The 20,229-nt window shown below is 50.9% G+C and overlaps 3 protein-coding genes across 3 annotated transcripts; 2 read left to right on the top strand and 1 right to left on the bottom strand.

Moving 5' to 3' along the window:
- Positions 1-4,943: 4,943 nt before the first annotated feature.
- FOXL2 (forkhead box L2) lies at positions 4,944-7,849 on the bottom strand. The gene has a single exon (XM_035278048.3). It carries the CDS (start codon positions 7,450-7,452, stop codon positions 6,322-6,324), a length of 1,131 nt encoding a protein of 376 aa, XP_035133939.1. The 5' UTR covers positions 7,453-7,849; the 3' UTR covers positions 4,944-6,321.
- Positions 7,850-7,950: 101 nt separating this feature from the next.
- Positions 7,951-12,725, top strand: LOC100414717 (FOXL2 neighbor protein). The gene is given in 4 exon segments (XM_003735063.7): positions 7,951-8,206; positions 10,206-10,325; positions 10,950-10,976; positions 10,979-12,725. Coding segments are annotated over 4 exon segments (714 nt in total). The 5' UTR covers positions 7,951-8,106; the 3' UTR covers positions 11,446-12,725.
- On the top strand, positions 10,312-10,987 carry FOXL2NB (FOXL2 neighbor). The gene is given in 2 exon segments (XM_078354989.1): positions 10,312-10,651; positions 10,654-10,987. Coding segments are annotated over 2 exon segments (570 nt in total). The 5' UTR covers positions 10,312-10,356; the 3' UTR covers positions 10,929-10,987.
- Positions 12,726-20,229: the final 7,504 nt, after the last annotated feature.

Genomic DNA, 20,229 nt, shown 5'->3' with positions numbered 1-20,229 from the left:
GAATTTCCTTTTTTTCTCTTCTAGAAGCAAACAAACAAAAAAGGCAAAAGTCATATTCCCCTTTGCTCCTCGTCCATAGAGATGAAAGTTTCCTGGGATTCTGCCCTTTTTTTTTTCTTTGAATGCCTAGAAATACTTGTTCTCCCTTGTACATAGAGGAAAATGAGGGGAACGGTTTTTTTAAAACTCGGTTTGATGCTATTATTATTACTAAGGACAACCGGGCAGGCTGAGGTCCCAGTGTGGGTGATCAGAGTCGGCCTCGCGCAGGGGCTCTGCGGCCTTTGCCCTGTGCGCTCAGCACCCCTGGGGGCGATCAGGGCCCCTGAATATTTGCCCGCCGCCCCACCGTCGAAAGCACCCTGTGCCTAGACTGGCCAACTCATTCTCCCCCGAATTTTGTTTAGACCTAGCAAGGGGTACTTGGCCTGCGCCCCAGGACCTGGGCTTGCAGCGCCGCCCATAGGCCCGGGGACGCGAGGCGCTAGCGACCAGCCCGGGGTCTCCCGGCTGCGGGCAGCTCTCGCTCTCCACCCGAGGGAGGCGCCTCTGTCGCCTGTAACTCGGCCCAACCCGCTTCCTGCGTTTGCCCCTCAGGTTTTCCGTTTCTCCACAAAGGCCTAGGGGAGCCTCGCCCACAGGCTGACCCTGCAGCCTCTGGCCCGGTAGCTACCTTCTGCTTTTCGGAAAAAGAAAAGAAAAGAAAAAAAAATCGACCAGTGAGGGAGGCGCGTGAGGACTGGAGGCGCCGGCCAGAGAGCCTGTGAGTGTGGCTGCGGCTGGCCCCAAGCCCCTGGGTCGGTGTCGCTTCGCGGGTCAGCATGGCCTTTCTCAGAGAAAACCTCCTAACATGTGAAGACCGCTTTTGGCGGCTCAGCACCCACCGTCTGTGCCTTCATGTCTTCGGTGTTCGCTGCGATGGCGACTGCGTGCGCCTCACTCTCACGGCCAAGGGGCTAGGGCAGGGTGGATGCAATCGCGTGTGCCTGGCCCAAAGAAGGTGCTGGCAGGGGTGCCTGTGGCCTCTGGGTTAGGAAGTCAAGTCCTAGAAAGTTATTACTAAAGGTTCTTTTTTTCCCGTTCTTTCTTCCTTCCTTCTTTGCTTCCTTTTTTTTTTTTTTTTTTTAATAGGGGAAGGGAATAAAACATTATTGAGCAGCTACTATAAACTGGGCACTTAAAATTAGAAAATTTAACTATTTTAATAATTCCAATACACACACGTATGTATTTCTATTTTATAGAGGAGAACACTGAAATTCGAATGGGTATTTTGGCCAAGGTTACACAGTTACTAAAGAGAACACCAGGCTCCATCCCAGTTCTTCCCGGCTGAACAGGCCCCTGTCTTTGCCCATCCTGCACAGGCCACCTCCCGGAAGTGACAAGATCCCAGAGCAAGCTTTTCACAGCTCGGCACCAAGCCTGTGCAGCAAACAGCCTGCACAGCAGCAGTTTCTGTGGCACAGTCTGCCCACAGCTCAGTCTGCGTTTCCTTCTATTGTAGGCTCCCCCTTACCACGCAGCTCCCTCGAGCATCAGTGGCAGCTAGGCTCAGCTGTTGTCAAGTCTCCTTTTAAAATTTCAGAGGCATTTTGCCCCACAGATAGCTGGATGACCTCTGGTCCGTCTCTTCTCTTCTTAGGACCTGAGATTCCTCAAATGTAATTTTGGGTTCCTAGATCCAAGACACTCTTTTTATGACAGCCTGGAGCCCTCTCTCCAGAAAGTGGAAAGTTGCTAAGACTGCTTGGCTTTAAGAATCCTTAATTCCTGGTTGTTTCTAAGTATAGCTCTTAGTCCCATCCCTTTCCCATCTTTTCCTGTGGGTCCCACAGTCTACTTCAAGAGTTGGGGCTGCCACACAGTGGTGGCAGAACTGACAGGCAGAGCCCCAGGGTCATCACCGGTTTTATCTGCAGAATGGGGACACTGCAGGGGTCCTGAGCCTGTTCAAGCTGCTTCCTGGCCTTAGACCCCCCACCCGGAGGCCAGGAATCTGGTCCAGCGATTCTGTCCATGAAGCCTGGCTCAGGCCTTCATAAAGGGAAGAGTTCAGTTGAGAGCAAACTGTCTTGGGCCAGACCCAGATTCCTGTCCCATCTTCTGCTTGTCCAGCTGCATGAAGCCTGGGAATGGCCCCAATTTCCACCTGCCACCAGGGGGCTCCATGTAGCCTGACCTCCAGCCTCAGCTTTCTTGGCTTCCTGGAAACCCTGGCAAAGGCTGGATACACCTAACCTGGAATGAAAGGGCTTCTTGCTCATCCAAGCCTCAGATGTGGAGCAGCAAACTATTTACTGATGCAAGCAGGAAACAGGCTATTGATACCCTCTGGAGTGGGGTACAGGACCATCTCCAGAACTCCATAGGTCTCCTTTCCGCAGTCCCTTGGTACATGTATTTGAATGGCAAAGATTTCTCAGGGTCCCTCTTGAGAAAAGGATACCCCCCCATTTTTCCGTCAACCAACCCACTTACTCTGGGCAATTTTAGTTAGGTGAAGGTGACTGTAAGAATTTCTGTGTAAGTGTGAGGAGGGTGCTCATACTGTCAGCAGTGTGTGAGGATGTTTACACCCAGCACACACATACTCTTCATGCAAGAACAACTCATTACCCAGGACCTTCAGAAACTCGAGCATCAGTTTGGGTACTTGTATTAAACTGGGTACTTGTATTAAACTCTATTTACATTGTATTTACACACCGACCAACATATATACATATACCCACATGGTCTAGCCATCTAACCAGACTGTATATGCTGAGGCATAATTGCTATATATCAGGAACTCTTTAATACTTTTCACTTAGGGAATTGCTTAAATCACCTTCTATAATAGAAACTCAAAAATGCAAAGAGGGAGAGAAGGGAAAGGAAATGAAAGCTGAAGAAAGCCTGCCATTGAACTAAACTTTTGGCACTGGGGAAAATGACCAAACTTAAGAGGCTTGGAGAAATCCCAATGGCTGGAATTAGACAGATTTTTCCTATGGGCATCCATGGGGAAGTGGGGTATGATTTGGTTCCCTTCTCCTATTTCCTGCAATCCCTGTGTAGACCCAGGAAACCCTCACTGAGTCCTTCATTTTATATTCCTTACTTGGTTAGGCTGCTAATCCCTTCCCAGCTTTGGGTGCCTTTTGCCTTTCAGTTCTCAGGGGAGGAGACAGGCTGTTCCTTCATTGCTGGCCCCCACCAACTTCACCGACTCACTGCCGGTGAGCTGCTACCTGCCCAAGAGGGCTTGGCCCTGGAGGCTTCCCTCCCCTGCTTTCTCTGAGACAGCAGCTGGGGGAGTGCTGAAAGCACTCAGAACAGGGAGCCTCTGCCTAATGAAGCGAAGGCTCTGTCCATATTCTTTTATTTTTCAGCAAGCCAGGAATACACACCCACAAATGCACACATCACCAATGAGGTATGAATGCCACACACTGTAGTCCCAGTAAGCACTTTCTAAGTGTTAGCCATATGGTTATTACAATGCCGAAAATATATGCCCACTCTGCAGGCAAATGACAGACACACACACCTCCCACCCTGTCACCAGTATAAAACTGACACTGTACATACACATTTGCAGCAGATACAGACTACACAATTGCCCATGGGCTACATTTTTCACACTAGAGAAAACACAAACAGACATGCACAGGGCAGACTGCTTTCTGTTCTGCAACTCCCCTTAGTCAGCCAGACAGTGGAGCAGCTGGGCACCAAAGGCACCCAGACACCAGGCCTGACTAGCTTCTAGGGCTCCCGGCCCCAGCTGAGCCTCCCTCTCCATCCTGCTCCTGCCGGCTCCTGATAGGCTCCAGTCCCAGTCTTGGGGTGATGCCCCCTAAAAATCCCCATGGCTTAGTCTTCTGCCTTGTAGCCTCCCGCAGGATGCCTGTTGGCGGGGGCAGAGGGCATTCTGAACAGGAGAATGCCTGCTCAACTACATATAACAGGGCTACTACCCTGAGGTTCCTATACCCTGACCACTGGAGGGCTGAAGTGAGAGGCCTGCAGGCTCATTCCCTTGGTGCCAAATCTCTCCTGGCCCACCGGCCGGCCTGGACCTGCTGCCACACTGCTGGCCAGGCCCCAAAATGGACAGGGGCAGTGAGGGACACACAGCCGGGTGCGGGGTCTAGTCCCAGCTGAGCAGCAGCCCGCAAGAATCAGCTGATCTATCCCATCAGAAGTCGGAAGTCATCTATCCCATCAGAAGACTGAAGGCCCACCACCCCCTAATCTGCCTGGGAGAACCAGACTGCAACCAGGTCAAACGCCTGTGTGCCTGCGCGGAAGCACGGATCTTAATTCGTTATTTGAAGATCTCAGTAAAGGAGGAGAGAGAAAGAAAAAAGACTAAATTTTTGCAGCCACGAAGTATGTTCAATCCTTAGTGAAACCTCCAAATCGCCTACCCATATCTCAAGGTAAATGAATCCTGACTATTAAAAATAAAGCAGTCACTCCTCACATTTGTACAGGGGTAGCAGCTTGTAGCGCATTTCCACAACTAGAATTTTATCTATTAATACTTGCAACAAATTCTTGGCTGTTATAGTTGACTCAAAATCGAAAAGTATGAGAACAATAATAAAAACACAGCCAGCGCATAAACTTAGTACAACTATCCATGAGGTAGAATACAAACTTGAATGGGTACAAAATAAAACAAGTCCTACCTACAGTAACGTTTTGTGAACGAACCGCGGCAGAAAGTCTTTCTGCCGACGTTAAACAGCTGCAACGGGCCAGTGATGACACCGAAAACAAACAATCCCCAGAAAAACAAAGCAGCAGCGACAGCCACAAACGCCCGCCACCCCGGTTGCTCTCAATCCTTGTTTAGCTCCTTCTGAAAAAGACAAAATTTTGCTGAAAATCTCCCACTTTTAACTAGCTACTGAACTGACTTAGGCGCGAAGGAAATAAATAAGTCCGTGTTAAAAGGAAGAACAAAAAATTTATTCAGAAATCGACAAGGCAAAAAACAAAAACACAAACAAAACAAAAACACAACAAAAGTGCTCTAGTTTTCTCTAGAAAATTTGGTCCCCAACGACAAACTACAGGACAACCAGGGCTACGGTTTTCGGGCTGGGCCGGCTGGGGCCACAAGACCGCCTAGGTCGGTCGCTGTCGGGTTTCACATTTCTCCTTCCCAAGGTGGGAGAAGCAGGACGTTTGAAAAACAAAAAGCAGGAAGGACGAGCCGTCCCTGCAGCGAGGGCCAGGCAGGCAGTCATCTCCCGGGATCCAGGACTTGCATCGGAAGATCCTGGGCCATTTGTTTCTGACTTTTTTTTCTTCGGATAGGGAGCGGGTGAAACTTCCCCAACTGGTAGACGAAATCGTCTTTTATTGGATGTATTCTCCTACCTCTGAACACAGCTTTTTGAAGGCCCGACACAAACTCTAACACGAATCTTCCAGAAGAGAAGATGAAGAATACTAAAGCTTTTGATTTTCATGTTTGGATTTAGCAAACTCCAAGGCCACAATACTTCCCCGGTTGCCCGGTGAATGTTTTTTCCTTAAAAAAAAAAAAAAAAAGGATTTTTTTGGGGGATACTCTCTTAAAAAGTCCCACCGATCTTTTAAACAAAACGTTAGCCAGCCTCCGCGGCCCGGAGGTGCCGGAAGCGCCCGGACCGACAGCTGAGGACACGCAGCCTCCCTCTGCGTGGGTCCGTGGTGTAAACTAAGCACAGGCCTCGGACCGGGCTGCCCTGGCTCCCGCTGGTTCCTAACCCCCGCAACGCCTAGTGGGCCCCGCGGCAAGCAGCTTCTGAACACCTTCAAGAGGGTTCGCGGAGCAAACACACAAATTGGTCCGTCCCTTTCTCCCGCGGCGCGGGTCCCGCCGCCAATCCAGTCCGGCGCGTGTAGCCAAAGACTGCACGGCAGTCGGGCGGGGAACGCCGAGCGCTAGCGCACCGACCTGTGAGAGAAGGCCAAGAGGTCTGCGCCGCCGACGCCGGGTCGCACCTCGGTCCTGGGCGCTTTCCGCGGTCAATTTGGGCAGGAGACGCTGGGGCTCCGGAAAGAGAAGAGCCCAGCAGAAAGCGCGCAGAGAGGCGGCTTCAGGCCGGGGGAGTGCAAGGGCATAAAGGTCACGGAGGTGAGCACAGGACAAGCAGAGGGACAAAGAGGGGCGAGAGGAGCTGAGGAGAGCGAAAAAGCACAGAGGGACCCTGGGCACTGGCTCCAGAGGCGGCCCCAGAGGGTGCGAGGTTCGGCTGGCGGCTGCGGCTGCGACCAGGGCCGGCGCCGCGCGTTCCTGCATCCTCGCATCCGTCCGAACTGGCATGCGGTGGGCTCTCAGAGATCTAGGCGCGAATGCAGGGCGCCCGTCTTGCTGTCGTGGTCCCAGTAAGAGCAGTGCATCATGGCGAGCTCGGGCTGCCGGGCGCAAGCGAACTGCAGGCCGGGCGCACTGCTGGGCGCCGGCGCCGGGGGCGCGGCGGTGGCTGGGCTGGCGGGGCTGAGCTGGCCCGGGGGCGGTGCGGCAGCCCCGTGGTGCGGTGGGGCCGGCGGCGGTGCGGCGGCCGCGTGCAGATGGTGTGCGTGCGGATGCGGGTGGGGGTGCGGCGGGGGCGGAGGCGCGGCCGGCGGGCCTCCCAAGCCGTTGTACGAGTTCACTACGCCGGGGGGCAGCGCCATGCTCTGCACGCGTGTGTACGGCCCGTACGAGGCGGCCGGGCCCGCCAGCCCCTTGACCACAGCGGCCGCGCCAGGGCTACCCGGGCCCGCGGCCGCAGCCGCAGCCGCCGCAGCCGCCGCGGCCGCCGCCATCTGGCAGGAGGCATAGGGCATGGGTGAGGGAGGCTGCGGCAGCGGCCACGAGTTGTTGAGGAAACCGGATTGCAGGTACTTGGGGGGCGCCAGGTAGCCGTAGCCGTCGGCCCCGGCGCCCGCCACGCCGCAGCCTCCCGCAGCGCCTCCAGCCCCGAAGAGCCCCTTGCCCGGCTGGAAGTGCGCGGGCGGCGGCCGGAAGGGCCGCTTCATGCGGCGGCGGCGCCGGTAGTTGCCCTTCTCGAACATGTCTTCGCAGGCCGGGTCCAGCGTCCAGTAGTTGCCCTTGCGCTCGCCGCCGCCCTCGCGCGGCACCTTGATGAAGCACTCGTTGAGGCTGAGGTTGTGGCGGATGCTATTTTGCCAGCCCTTCTTGTTCTTCTCGTAGAACGGGAACTTGGCAATGATGTACTGGTAGATGCCCGACAGCGTGAGCCTCTTCTCGGCGCTCTCGCGGATCGCCATGGCGATGAGCGCCACGTAAGAGTACGGGGGCTTCTGCGCCGGGTCTGGCTTCTCTGGGGCTGTCCCGCCGCCACCCCCGCCGCCCTTGCCTGGGCTCGGTGGCGGCGCTTCTGACTCCTTGACTGCGCGGCCGGTCTCCGGGGCCAGCAGGGCCCCCGCGGCGTCCTCGGGCTCGGGGTAGCTGGCCATCATGACAAAGCCGGCTCGCCGCGGCCGGGCCGCCTCTGCTCTCCGCTCCAGGCGCTGGCGCGGCAAAGAGTTGGGGCGCACGAGTCCGCTCGCCGCCGCGTCTCAAACTTCTGGAGACTGCGGATGCCGCCCGCGCTCTCTCGCTCGCTGGAGGCCTCTAGCTGTTCTCCCCTCTCCTTCCCCTTCCCCTAGGGAGCGGCTGGCGGGAGTGGAGCTCAGCCTCTGGCCATGGGGAGTCCGCCCAACAGAGAGGGGCTCCGGCCTCGCCGCCCCTCCCCGCCTAGGCCAGTCCCCGCCTCGGTGGGTTTTCTTTTCTGCGCTCTTCCCCTCCCCCCGCCCCCCGGTTTCCCGAAGCACGACCCGCGTCTCTGGCGGAGCAGCCTCCTGAAGTCCCTAGTGCGCCAGGAGCCTCGCTCTGTTCTGATTCGTATGGGCTCCACCAAGTTCCGCTTGCGTCAGGCGCCTTCGCCCCTATAGCGGGGCGGCCAGCCGCGCACGGGCGAGTTCATCTCCAAGTCACTTTTTGTAAACGCCCCGCACAGCCTGGACCGGCCTGCCCCCACCCGGCGAGCCTCGGGGGCCCAGCCGACAGCCTGGCTCACGCTCTCAAGAGCCCTTGAAATCTGTCGGTGCCTGCTCTGCGGACTGGGCCGGGAGATGACGATGACCCCGGGGGGTTCCGCCCGCACCCGACCAGAGCCCAGGAAGCTCGGGCCCCAGCGAGGAGAGGCGCTCCAAGCCTCCTCGCGGCTTTCAGGTGAAAGAAAACGACTCTTTTCCTTTGCTGTTTGTCGCTGTCTTGCGGCTGAACTTCTAGCTCGGGGCCAGGGAGGGGCGAGACACCGAGGGGGCCGGACGCGGTAGGGTGGGAGAGTTACGCTGAGGTTTTGGGAAAGTCAGCCCAGAAACGCATGTGACTGTACGAAGAAACCTCGGTCTGGCCTGTCCCTCGCGCTCTCAGAGTGACGGGGCTGGAATAGGGCTGGGGAGAGGATCTCTCGGAATAGTCGCCTAGGGGCGCCGTCTGAATCGCCTCTGCCTCTTCCTGCGTTGCCAGTGGATCTAGGAACCAGGCTTCTCCTTGGAATCCGCGTACTACTCCTACGGGGTTGGGGTGAAGGCTGGATGTGTGCTTTAACAACACCAAGTGGATGCCCCTCGGCTATTGTGCTAATGCAGGCGGGGATGTGGCCCGGGACTTTGAGGGACTGTGTATGTGTGTGCACAGGGGTCACATGTGGAAGTCATGGAGAGGAGCTGTCCTTGAGATGGGTGAGATACCAGGTGCATGTGTGCTGCTTAAAAACACAGGTATGCACATGTACAAGGTGTGAGGTTGGTATTTACAAGGTAAAACACACCTACACTGATAGATATGTAGTACGTGCACCAAGTATTAAAGTAGCTGGTGGATATAGCATCTTCTCTCTCTTTTTCTTCTTCCTTCCCCCACTTTCTTTTGTCAATGCCTCTTTCCCTCCCAGTGTATGTATTTTGTCACCGGCTGGGAAGAAAAACATCAGACTGAGGAAGGTACTTGTCCAAATCTCTCTCCTGATGAGACGTTTGTTCTGATCTCTCTTCAGAGGATCAGGAGTTAGTTGTCACCTACCTTAAGTAGAATTCTGATTGGAATCCAGTTATGTCACCATGTACAGCGATTGTTTCAGGGAAAATCAGATGTGCCTTTTAACAGTGTGCTTTTAACTTGACCTTAACAAAAAGTCTGCAGTCATAAAGTATGAGAGAGATGGCCAGTGTTTTGAATCCTCAAGCTCCAAACTCCTTGGTGCTGACGAGGGGGGCAAGACTGCCTTATGGAGAAAGGCGGACTGAATGGATGTCATGTAGTTGTGTGTTAGTGATTGGCATGTCTGGAGTGTCTGGCTCAATGCCTGTCCCTGCCTCTTCCTTCCAGGCTGCTTAGTCTCTGAGGGTTCTCCGGAAGCCCAAGGAGCCTTCAGTGGCCTGCGGCTCCAGCATCCACAGGCCACCTTTAAGTGTTGTCTGCTGTTCACTCAGGCCTCTGATCTTGCATTCTGAGATGAAAGGGAGGGAGGACAAGGGTGGTGAGGCTCTCTGGAATTCAGCATCTTGAAGATGACACCAGAGAGGTCAGCAGGGCAGCCCTTGCCTGGTCACAAGAGTGAGAGGGAGCAAGGCTATCCCCAAAGAAGTTTTTTTTAATGGGCATTCTCCCACTGCACCCAACAGACATGGGGAAAGCAGCAGTTCCATAGAATCCCTGCTGCTGCTTTCTGAGCTGGAGTGCAGATGTTTTTCTTCTTCCTTACCGCCATCCGTACCCAGGCCTTGGGTGGGAGTGGTGAGTCGGGTTTGGGGCTGCTGCAGATTGGCCTCAGTGTCTATCCTCCCCCAAGCCAGGGCCTGGACAGGGGGAAAAACAGCTGGGTCTGGCCCCATCCTGGTGGGGGCTGCTCTCTTCTTTTCTCTCCTTTTTTTTTTTTCTGACCACCCAGGCTGGCTCTCTGCCTCTCTCTCTCTCTCTTTCTTCTCCTCGCAGGCATTTCCGCTGCTCAGCTCTGCAGCAGCCAGGTGTAACAGCATTGTTGTGTGTGTCATCACTTCCCCGAATTCCACACTCGGCTCTCTTTTCAGCCTTTAAGGAGTGTGTGTGTGTGTGTGTGTGTGTTTAGGGGTTGGGGCAAAGGAAGGAGTTCCTCTAAAGGATTTTCGGAGTAGAAAGGAGTTCTGTTTCGAAAATACTGATTTCTGACTGTCCCTTAGAGGAACAGAATTCCCAGCCACGGTGAAGAAGAGGATGCCTGATGCGTGTACCCTGGGAAGGGCTGAAATCAGTCTCCCCAAGATGTGTCTTCACATGGCTGTCGGGCATTCGAAGGCTCAGAAAACAGGCCAGAAAATGCGGGCGGGAAGCCTGGCAGGATGATTACTTTCAGGTCCGCTCCAGGTCTCTGCGGAAAAGCCAGGGGTTTCGGGCTGGAGGTAGAGAAGCCTAGGGAGAGAGTAGAATCCTCTCCATGCCCACCCAGTCAGAGGTCGGTGGAGCGGGAGTTCCAGGAAGCGGTGCGGCGCGACTTGATTTACTTCTCAACCGTCGGAGGCAGGTTGGTTGCTGGCAAGGTCGGGATCCTCTCTGAACAGGGCATATTTTGCCTAGGTTTTGTGGACTCCAGGGCCAGTTCCTTTTCTCCCCGCGGCATTGGCGCGACGAAAGGCCCCAGCTTAGTAACCTACGGGCAGCGCTCACCTCCAAAGGCCAGGGTGGTGGGCTGGGCAGAGCTCACTGCCTCTTTGCCCCAGTTTTTCAGGGTCCGGCAGCTGCAATTCAGGAGCCACCGGCGCCTCCTGACTGTGGTCTCACTGGAGCGCCGCTTGCGGATACGGTTCCAGGGACCCGCCGACTAAGCGCAGTCTCAGCTCCCGCGCCTCCTTGCAGCCTGGTCCCGCGCCTCGGAGGCCCCGACAGCCCGCGCGAGCGATCTACTCGGCGCTGATGGAGACGCTTTTCTCTCCAGCGCCGGAAATTCTGCAACAGCGGCAGAAGCGGCAGCGCCTCGGCATCCCGGCGGCCCAGCCCTACTAGGGGAGCATTGCGGCTGCTCCGAGGCAGGCAGCGCTTCCCTAGAACCGCTCAGCTGGCCCCGCGCCGCCGCTGGCTGCCTGAACCGGGTTCCTCGGTCCCCTTTCCTAATGGGACCCCGAAACACCCGCCGGCTTCCCACTCCTGAGCGGGAGAGAAGAATAGAGCCTGCGGCAACCCTCTCCTTGCAGGGATGGCCTCTGCGGTGCTTGGACAACAAAGGAAAACTTCGCTGTGCCTATTACTACATCCCCATACACTCCACGCCTCAACAACTGTGCGCACTCACTCCCTCCTGGCCCCTCACACGGCCCTTTGCACCCACACCTCAGGGACTCGGTGTCCCACCACTCAGGTCGTGTTACTCTGCCCACTTCTGCCTCCCTCCCTCTCAGTCAACTCCAAATCCCCTCCAGTTTTCCTCTCTCTGACCCCCCCCAAAAACTTCTCTCCCAGTCACCAGCTACACATACGAATTCAGATCCTGCACATGTTGGTGGAAAACATATCAAGCCAATGCCCAGATCCTAAGCCTTTTCACACACTGCTCACCCTCCCATCTCATGACACAGAAGGACTTCTGGGCTCCATGTTTACAAGCCTGACTCCCAGAAGCCTGTTGATTTTCTGATGTCCTTGGGCTGTGGTTGGGGTGACTGGGCTGCCACCTAGGTGTTTCCATGATGGGATTGCCGCACAGACTGCAGAGAAGCTCAGGTGCACAGCACATTCAAGATGCACTGTAACATGCACAGGCCACTCACACAGGCTTCATCTCTGTCTGGCAGCTCTGCTGAGCTTGCTGCTCAGACCAGCAGGCTGCAGCAGCACACACTCACATAGCACCAAGTCTGAAGCCAGTGGGTATTAGTCTGAGAGAGTAGGGGAGTGGAGAAAGAGATATTGAGAAAGAGGACAGAGAATCAACTTCCTTCTCTGGGGAAGAACTCTCACATGAGAGCTGTTTTCTGTTGGTAAATGTCTCATTGAGCTCCCGTCTTTCTCCCCCAGAAGGGCTGAGAGGCAGCAGACCAGAGCTCTGGGCTCCTTCTTACCTTGCTGATGTTGGGTTACGAGTCCACTAGCATCATTTTGTCCCCAGGAGTATGTGCCCCACCTTTGATCAGGCAGAATGCAGGGCAGTTGTAGGCCTTTCTCATGGTGGAGGCTAACTTGGAGAAAGGCAGAAGGGGTTGGGTCCTGGGCCATATGAGGCCTTCCTCCCTCCAAAGACCCCTGGGATGCTCTCAGAGGCAGATTCTAGGGTGGCGGGAGCTTCTGACAAGCTTCCTCTGATATTCCTCATGACATTCATGGCCCAAAGCCATTTTGTTCAGCTTTGAACAGTGAGTGCCTTTCCAGAAGGCCCCAGACTTGCTTAGGAACATGATGTGCTCTTAAAAGTTGCTTTGTTGCCTTTCTCCACAGCCAGACTGTAAGCCTTTATGGGCAGAGATTCTGCCCTCCACTTCTCACTCAGTGCTTCCCACCAGGATGGGCTTAATGCCTTCTAATAGAATTAGAAAATGGCTCTGCTCAACAGAATTGGAAAATGCCACTTTCCTTATAATGAAGTTAGAATTTCCAAGAAAGGGATTGTAGCCAAGGAAGAGTGGTTTGACTGTTTAAAGGCAGCTCAGGATCTGAGAGTTCTCTGTCATTTGGGGCTACTTGCTCATTATAGCTGCATGACTATGGTGTTGGTTAGGCAAGGACATGATCAGAGACTAGGGAGGCGTCCTTGTCCTTGCCATGTCCTTGCCTAACCATGGCAAGGACAAGGACGCCTTCCTAGTCTCTGATCATGGTGAGGACCTGTCTGAAACATTAAAACTTGACTTTACTAGAAACAGAGAGGTCTCTGCGTTCAGGGCAACTGGCTCACAAGGTAAGGCCTGCAGTCTCCACCCCCATGCTAACCTATGAGGGGATGCCAGAGAGAGCCCTTTCCCCCTTGGTCCCCATTCCTGGCTCAGTTTTCTCCCACAAAGCCTAAAGAGAATAGGCAACTGCCATGCAGGGAGGCAGTTTTAGATGCCTAGCTGGCATAAAGTCCAGAGAAAGGGAGGGAGAAGGGCTGAATTTTGTATTACTGTTCTACCTTAGGGGATTTTCCTCATGCCAAGATAGGGTGTGTGTGTGTGTGTGTGTGCGCGCGCGCGCGCAGTATAACTTTATTTTATTTTATTTTTTGAGACGGAGTTTCGCTCTTGTTACCCAGGCTGGAGTGCAATGGCCCGATCTCGGCTCACCGCAACCTCTGCCTCCTGGGTTCAGGCAATTCTCCTGCCTCAGCCTCCTGAGTAGCTGGGATTACAGGCATGTGCCACTATGCCCAGCTAATTTTTTTTGTATTTTTAGTAGAGACGAGGTTTCACCATGTTGACCAGGATGGTCTCAATCTCTTGACTTCGTGATCCACCCGTCTTGGCCTCCCAAAGTGCTGGGATTACAAGCTTGAGTCACCACGCCCGGCCCAGTATAACTTTATGAAACACATTTTTTTTTTTTGAGACAGGGTCTCACTCTGTTGCCCAACCTGGAGTGTAGTGGTACAATCTTGGCTTACTGCAACCTTCACCTCCCAGGCTCAAGTGATCCTCCCACCTCAGCTTCCCAAGTAGCTGGAACTACAAGTGTGAGCCACCACACTCAGCTAATTTTTTTTTTTTTTTTGTATTTTTGGTAGAGACAGGGTTTCACCATGTGGGCCAGACTGGTCTTGAATTTCTGAGCTCAGGGTGATCTGCCTGCTTCAACCTCCCAAAGTATTGGGATTACAGGCGTGAGCCACCATGCTGGTCAATTTTTTAGTTTTTATTTCAATAGTTTTGGGGGAACAGGTGGTTTTTGGTTGTAGGGTTAAGTTCTTTAGTGGTAATTTCTGAGATTTTGGTGCACTTGTCACCTGAGCATTCTACATGGTACCCAGTGTATAATCTTTTATCCTTCACCTCCCTCCTTCCCTTCCCACTGAGTCCCCATTATATCATTCTTTTATGTTTCTTTTTGAGACAGAGTCTTGCTCTGTTGCCCAGGCTGGAGTGCAGTGGCATGAACTTGGCACACTGCAGCCTTCAGGGTTCAGGTGATTCTCCTGCCTCAGCCTTCTGAGACAGGGTCTACAAGCATGCACCACCATGCCCCGCCAATTTTTTTTTTTTGAGAGAATCTTGCTCTTGATGTCCAGGCATCAAGATTCAGGGCAGCTGGCTTACAAGGTAAGGGCCTCTACCCCTATGATCTCGGCTTACTGTAACTTCCACCTCCTGGATTCAAGAGATTGTCCTGGCTCACCTTCCTGAGTAGCTGAGATTATAGGTGACTACCACCAAGCCCGGTTAATTTTGGTATTTTTAGTAGAGACAGTGTTTCATCATGTTGGCAGGGCTGTTCTCAAACTCCTGACCTCAAGTGATCTGCCTGTCTTGGCCTCCCAAAGCGCTGGGAATACAAGTGTGAGCCACCATGCCTGGCATGCCCAGCCAATTTTTGTATTTTTAGTACAGATGGGGTTTCACTATGTTGACGAGGCTGGTCTTGAACTCCTGACCTCAAGTGATCTGCCCGTCTTGGCCTCTCAAAGTGTTAGGATTCCAGGTGTGAGCCACCGAGCCCGATCCATGATATCATTCTTATACCTTTGTGTCTTCATAGCTTAGCTCCCACTTATAAGTGAGAATATAGTGTATTTGGTTTTCTATTCCTGGGTTACTTCACTTAGAATAATGGTCTTCAACTCTGTCTAGGTTGCTGTGGATGCCATTATTTTTTTCCTTTTTATGGCTGAGTAGTATTCCATGGAGTATCTATATTGCATTTTCTTTATCCACTCATTGGTTGGTGGGCATTTAGGCTGGTTCCATATTTTTGTATGCAGTATAACTTACAGATAGTAAACAATATACAGCTTGATGTATTTTGACATATAATGCAGTGTTTAACTACCACCTGGATCAAGATATGAAACATCTCCAGCACCTCATAAGGTTCCTTCATATGTCTTTCCAATCAACACTGCTTCAAAAGGAAACCCATATTTGGATTTCTATCACTGTAAATTACCTTTGCCTGCCTTGAGCCTTAGCATGTATGCCTTTATGTGTAGTTTTTTCTGCACAACATCTTCTTAATACTCACTGGTCTTGTTGCATGTGTCAGACATTCATTTTTTTTATTGCTGTGTAATATTCTAGTATTTGCTTATCCACCCATGTGTTGAGGGACATTTGTTTCCAGTTTTCAGATATCATAAATAAAGCTGCTGTCCACAATGTTGTATATGTCTTTTTGTGAAGGGCATTTTACTACTCTTGAGTGAATTGTAGGAGTAGGCTTATATTTATTTTCAATGGGTACTGCCAAACAGTTTTCAAAGGGATAAAACCAAATACAGTGATATACAGATAGACAGACATACTTTAACAGGGCCTTTTCCTTATAGATATCATTCTCTAAAACCCACTATTTACCTGCACTTATTATTACTGTTATTATAAAGGGAAAAACAGGTTTTTCTTTTGTTTTTTTGTTGCACAAGGTCTCACGCTGTTATCCATGCTGGAGTGCAATGGCCTAATCATGGCTCACTGCAGCTTCAACCTCCTGAGCTCAAGCAACCCTCCTGCCTCAGCCACCTGAGTAACTGGGACTACAGATGCTCACTGCCACACCCAGCTAATTTATGTATTTTTCTTAGAGATGGGGTTTCGCTGTGTTGCCCAGGCTGGTCTCAAACTCCTGGACTCAGTTAGTCCTCTCATCTCGGCCTCCCAAAATGCTGGGATTACAGGCGTGTCACTACACCTGGCCAAAAATATAGCTATCCTTTATTAAGCACTTATTTTGTGCCAGAAACATTACATGCATTATCTCATTTCATTTTTATGAGAAACTAAAGGGATTAATATTGTCCCCATTTTACACTTGAGGAACCGGAGGCTCAGAGAGGGTGAGTAACTTGCCAAAGGCCCCCAGCTGATAAGTGACCACTTGACTGTGGGCTCTGAATTTCACTTCCGTACATATGCTTCTGTTTGTTCCTGCTAGGTCAGGAAGTTCTTCCTTCCATCTGACCAAATCTAGCTGCAGGTTAAGAGACTCATTTCCTATCCACCTGTGGTCCTCTCTGCATACCTTCTCACGCCTAGACTCGAGATCTGTGTACACACACATATGCACACAGTTTCTCTCCCACAGCCATGCACACTCACTGTGAAGAAGAAGGGGATGGGGCCAATTTGGTGAAGATTTAAGAGCTTGCCAAGTCCTGGGCTCAGCAACCTAATGGGGTCCCTCTCAGAGAATTTGCAGAAGATTGGACAAAGATTGGTCTAGGGACCAGTCTGTTTCTGGATGCTATAGAGGATAATTCAGAGGCTTTTTTTCCCTGGGAAGAGATGGGAATTTGGTTCTCCTCCCAGCATGTTGAGCCAAGCCCATGGTGGGCTGCAGAGGCTGATGCCTAGGGCATCCCTCTGCAAAGTTTGTCCAGAGATGTTGCACTTTGCCGTGGAAGGTGGTTAGTGGGGAGGATGTGTGTGGTCTGAGCAGGAAGTCTGGGGAACTGCCCCTCTGGGCAGAGTGCTTGACTAGGCCCTGCACGGAATGGTCACTGCAGGAGGGAAAACAAGCAGCCTCCTCCTCGGGACCATGGGTTACCAAATCTCCAAGTCTCCAAGCCCCTAAGCTTGACTGAGAGAAGCATTGCTACTCCGTGGGTAGAGGCCATATGTGGGTTTTCTATGCTTTGCAGGTGGCCCCTCCTCAGGCCCCTTTCTAGACTAATTGAGGTCCTGCTGGGCTCTGGGTTTGTAATTGGGGTAATTGCTGACAGGCTGCTGTGGTGGTACAAGCAGTTTTTTGTTGGGGAAACGGTAGTCAGGATTATGGGGTTTTGGGTGGGGACAGTCCAGGATCCCTGTTCCAGGAAGCTCTTGTCTTTGGCCTTTTGCTTGGAGGCAGGACTCCTGAGGACCAGGGACTGGTAGCATATCTGAACAGGAAGAGACCTCCTCATGCAGGTGCTGGGAATTCAGGTCCAAAAGCACACAGAGGGAGGTAGTGCAGCTGCAGCAGAAGTCCTGATGCCTGGCACTGTCATCTAAGCACACCGCTGGCAGGCTGGGAGGCACCACTGTGGCATGGCTAACAGACCTCTGTTCCAATTCTTACTGATATCAGCCTGGGAAATGACAGAACCTCACCTTGCTTCAGACTTAAAAAAATTTTTTAAAATCATTTCTTGAATAGACAATATATTCACATGGACCAAAATTTAAACATATAGAAGTCTTGCAGTGAAAAGTTTCCCTCCCACTTCTGTCCCCCAAGTCACCCTTCTCACAGGCAGCCAGTGACTCTGTCCTTCCAGACATAGTTGATGCACATACAAGCATATGCACATATATTCTCCCGTACTCCCCCATTTTTTGCCTATGGCAGCATTGAACACACAGTGTTCTGCACCTTAGAAATCTTTCCATATGAATGCATCCCTTTTTAGAGCTGCATGCTATTTAGGTTGTTTCTGATCCTTTGTTTTTACAAGCAGTCTTTTTGGTAGTTCTTTAAAAGTACTTATATTTTAGGGATGTAAACTAAAATAGTAACCTCTCTGTGCCTAGGTTCCTGCATCTGTACTGAATAAACTTGTATATACCTCATGTTGTAGATATGTATATATATTTGTAAAAAGATTTCTCAGATCCAGGAGCACATGGATATTGGGTAATGGATATATGCACTTATATCTTTGATAGATTATGCCAATTCCTTACAGACTGAGCCAGAATACACTCCTGCCAACAGTGTGTGGCATTCTTGTTTCCTCATAGCCACATGAACACAGTCTTTCTTTTTAAGAAATAAATCTTACAGATATAATTGAGGACCCTGGCTTCTTCGACTCCTCTCTATCCCTCTCTCTCTTCAGGTGGTCACCATGGTGTATTTGGTGCTTACAAGTCTCATAACTGTTTTTGCACTTGTACTATATGTGCATCCATTCCTAGGCAATACGTAGTATAGTTTTGTATTTCCTAACTTTATATAAATGGTATCCTGCTGTTGAAGAAAGACACGTGCTTGATTTTTCATTCACCCTTATGTTTGTGAAAAAGTTCCTGGTTGCCACACAAAGACAAGCTCCATTCATTTTCCCCATGTTGCACCATTCCATTGTATGAATACATCATGGTTTATTTATCCATGTTCCTGTTAAGCAATGTCGGGTTATTTCTATTCTTTACTAGTACCAATAGTCTTGCTACGGATGTTCGTAGGCATGTCTGCTAGTGCTCATGTGCTACAGTTTACCAAGAAGCACTACTGCTAGAGGAAAGATCACAGGCATTTTCAACTTCACCAGTTATTGTCAAACAGAGCCTCAGCATCTACATCTGTGAAACAGAGAGTGATGCCTATATGTCAGGGAGTCCACGCTTGTAAGTGGGATGGTGGAGTGGGAGCAAATGTGGGCTCAGATTTCAGCAGGTCTCGACTTAAATCCCGGCTCTGTGATTTGTTTGCTGTGTGACTTTGGGCCCATTATCCAGCCTCTCTGTGCCTAGGTTCCTGCATCTGTAAAATGATGATGATAGTATCTATGTTGCAGGGTTTCTGAGAAGATAAATGAAGTGCTGTATGAAAAGATTTAGTATAGGGTCTGGCACAGAGGAAGCACTAAAAGACCCCAGCAATGGTTAGTCATATAGTCATAGTATTAATATGAATATGATAACATTAGTTATTAATATTATATTGTACTTTTGATCTCATTTAGGAAATAGTTATTGTGGCACATTTCAAACCTACAAAATAGGAGAGAGAATAGTACACTGAACCCCATCTGCTTCCCTCTATAGCCCCATCCATTTCTGCACCCCTCCCCCACTGGATTATTTTGAAGCCAATCACAGACCTCATATCTATTACTTCATTTGTAAATATTTTAGTTTACATCCCTAAAATATAAGTACTTTTAAAGAACTACCAAAAAGACTTTAGCTATCACATTATCATCATACCTAAAAACAGAGTGATTTTTTAGTGTAGTGAATACCCAGCTCATGGTATTCAATGCTCACATTTTCTCAATGGTCTCGAAAAGATTTTATAGTTGGTTTGCTTGAGTCAATATGCAAACAAGATCTATACTATACATGACATTTGGTTAATATGTCTCTTGTGCCACTTTAATCTATAGATATCTCTCATTGTTTTCTTTTTTTCCTTCTTGCAACGTATCTGTTAAAGACACTGGGCTCCTCGTCCAATAGAGTTTCTCACAACCTGGATTTTGCTGACCACATCCCTGTGACATCCTTTAACAGGCTCCCCTGTCCTCAGTATATTGGTAAATGTAGAGGCTTGCTTAGATTCAAGTCTGCTATTTTGGCAAGAACACTTCACAGATAGTGACATGTAGTTCTATCGGTCTGGGCTGTTTGTCTTTTTATTTTTAACAGTCATTGATGATCACGGCCTAGAGCCATTATTCTTTAGGGTTTGCAAAATAGTGATATTTTAATTCTATCATTCCACCTTCATGAATTAACCAAACTATTCCATAAAGGAAAATTTTTCTTTATCAACCATTTGATTGCCCTGAGGTACAACTTGTGAAGGACAGGCAGGATGAAGGATGGATTCTTCTTATATCTGATGATAATGATGACGGAACTCCAAAGGGTCATTTAGGAAATAGCTGATTTTGTGGGCTCTTAAATGCTATCAGGCAATGTCTTCCACCTAGAAGAAGCAAGGAAGAAAAGAAAGAAGGAATGAAAAGAAAGCACCAACTCCCCGTCATGTCATTTGTTTCTTCATACATTTGTTGAACCTCTTTTCTGTGCAGTGACTGTTTTGGGTTGGGAAGCAGAGATGAGCAATGCATGATTTCCACCCTTAGGAAGCCCCAGGTGATAGGGACAAGCCTCTCCACAGCTCCCTCAGCCTAAGACACAGGTGCCATAGGAGGGAAGAGGAAGAAACGAGGAATTTCAAGCTGGGTAGTATGGGAAGGCCTCGTTGGTAAGGGCCGAGTCTCCCTGGAGAGGCAACAGTAGGGCTGAGCTGGCCGCCATGCCATTGCAGGTGCTGGGGACCAGAGGATGGACTGCGATTGTTTTAATCAAGGGAAACTTTCAGCTGCTTACCTGACAGGCGCCCAGGTATGTGCCAAATGCTCTGGTAAGCATAAGAAAACATGTAGA

Source organism: Callithrix jacchus, chromosome 17 (assembly GCF_049354715.1).
Source record: "Callithrix jacchus isolate 240 chromosome 17, calJac240_pri, whole genome shotgun sequence".
Classification (NCBI taxonomy): domain Eukaryota; kingdom Metazoa; phylum Chordata; class Mammalia; order Primates; family Cebidae; genus Callithrix; species Callithrix jacchus.
This window is presented reverse-complemented; position numbering and strand designations above follow the sequence as displayed.

Coding starts and splice junctions, on each gene's coding strand:
- FOXL2 (XM_035278048.3), bottom strand. CDS start 7,452: ATGATGGCCAGCTACCCCGAGCCCGAGGACGCCGCGGGGGCCCTGCTG.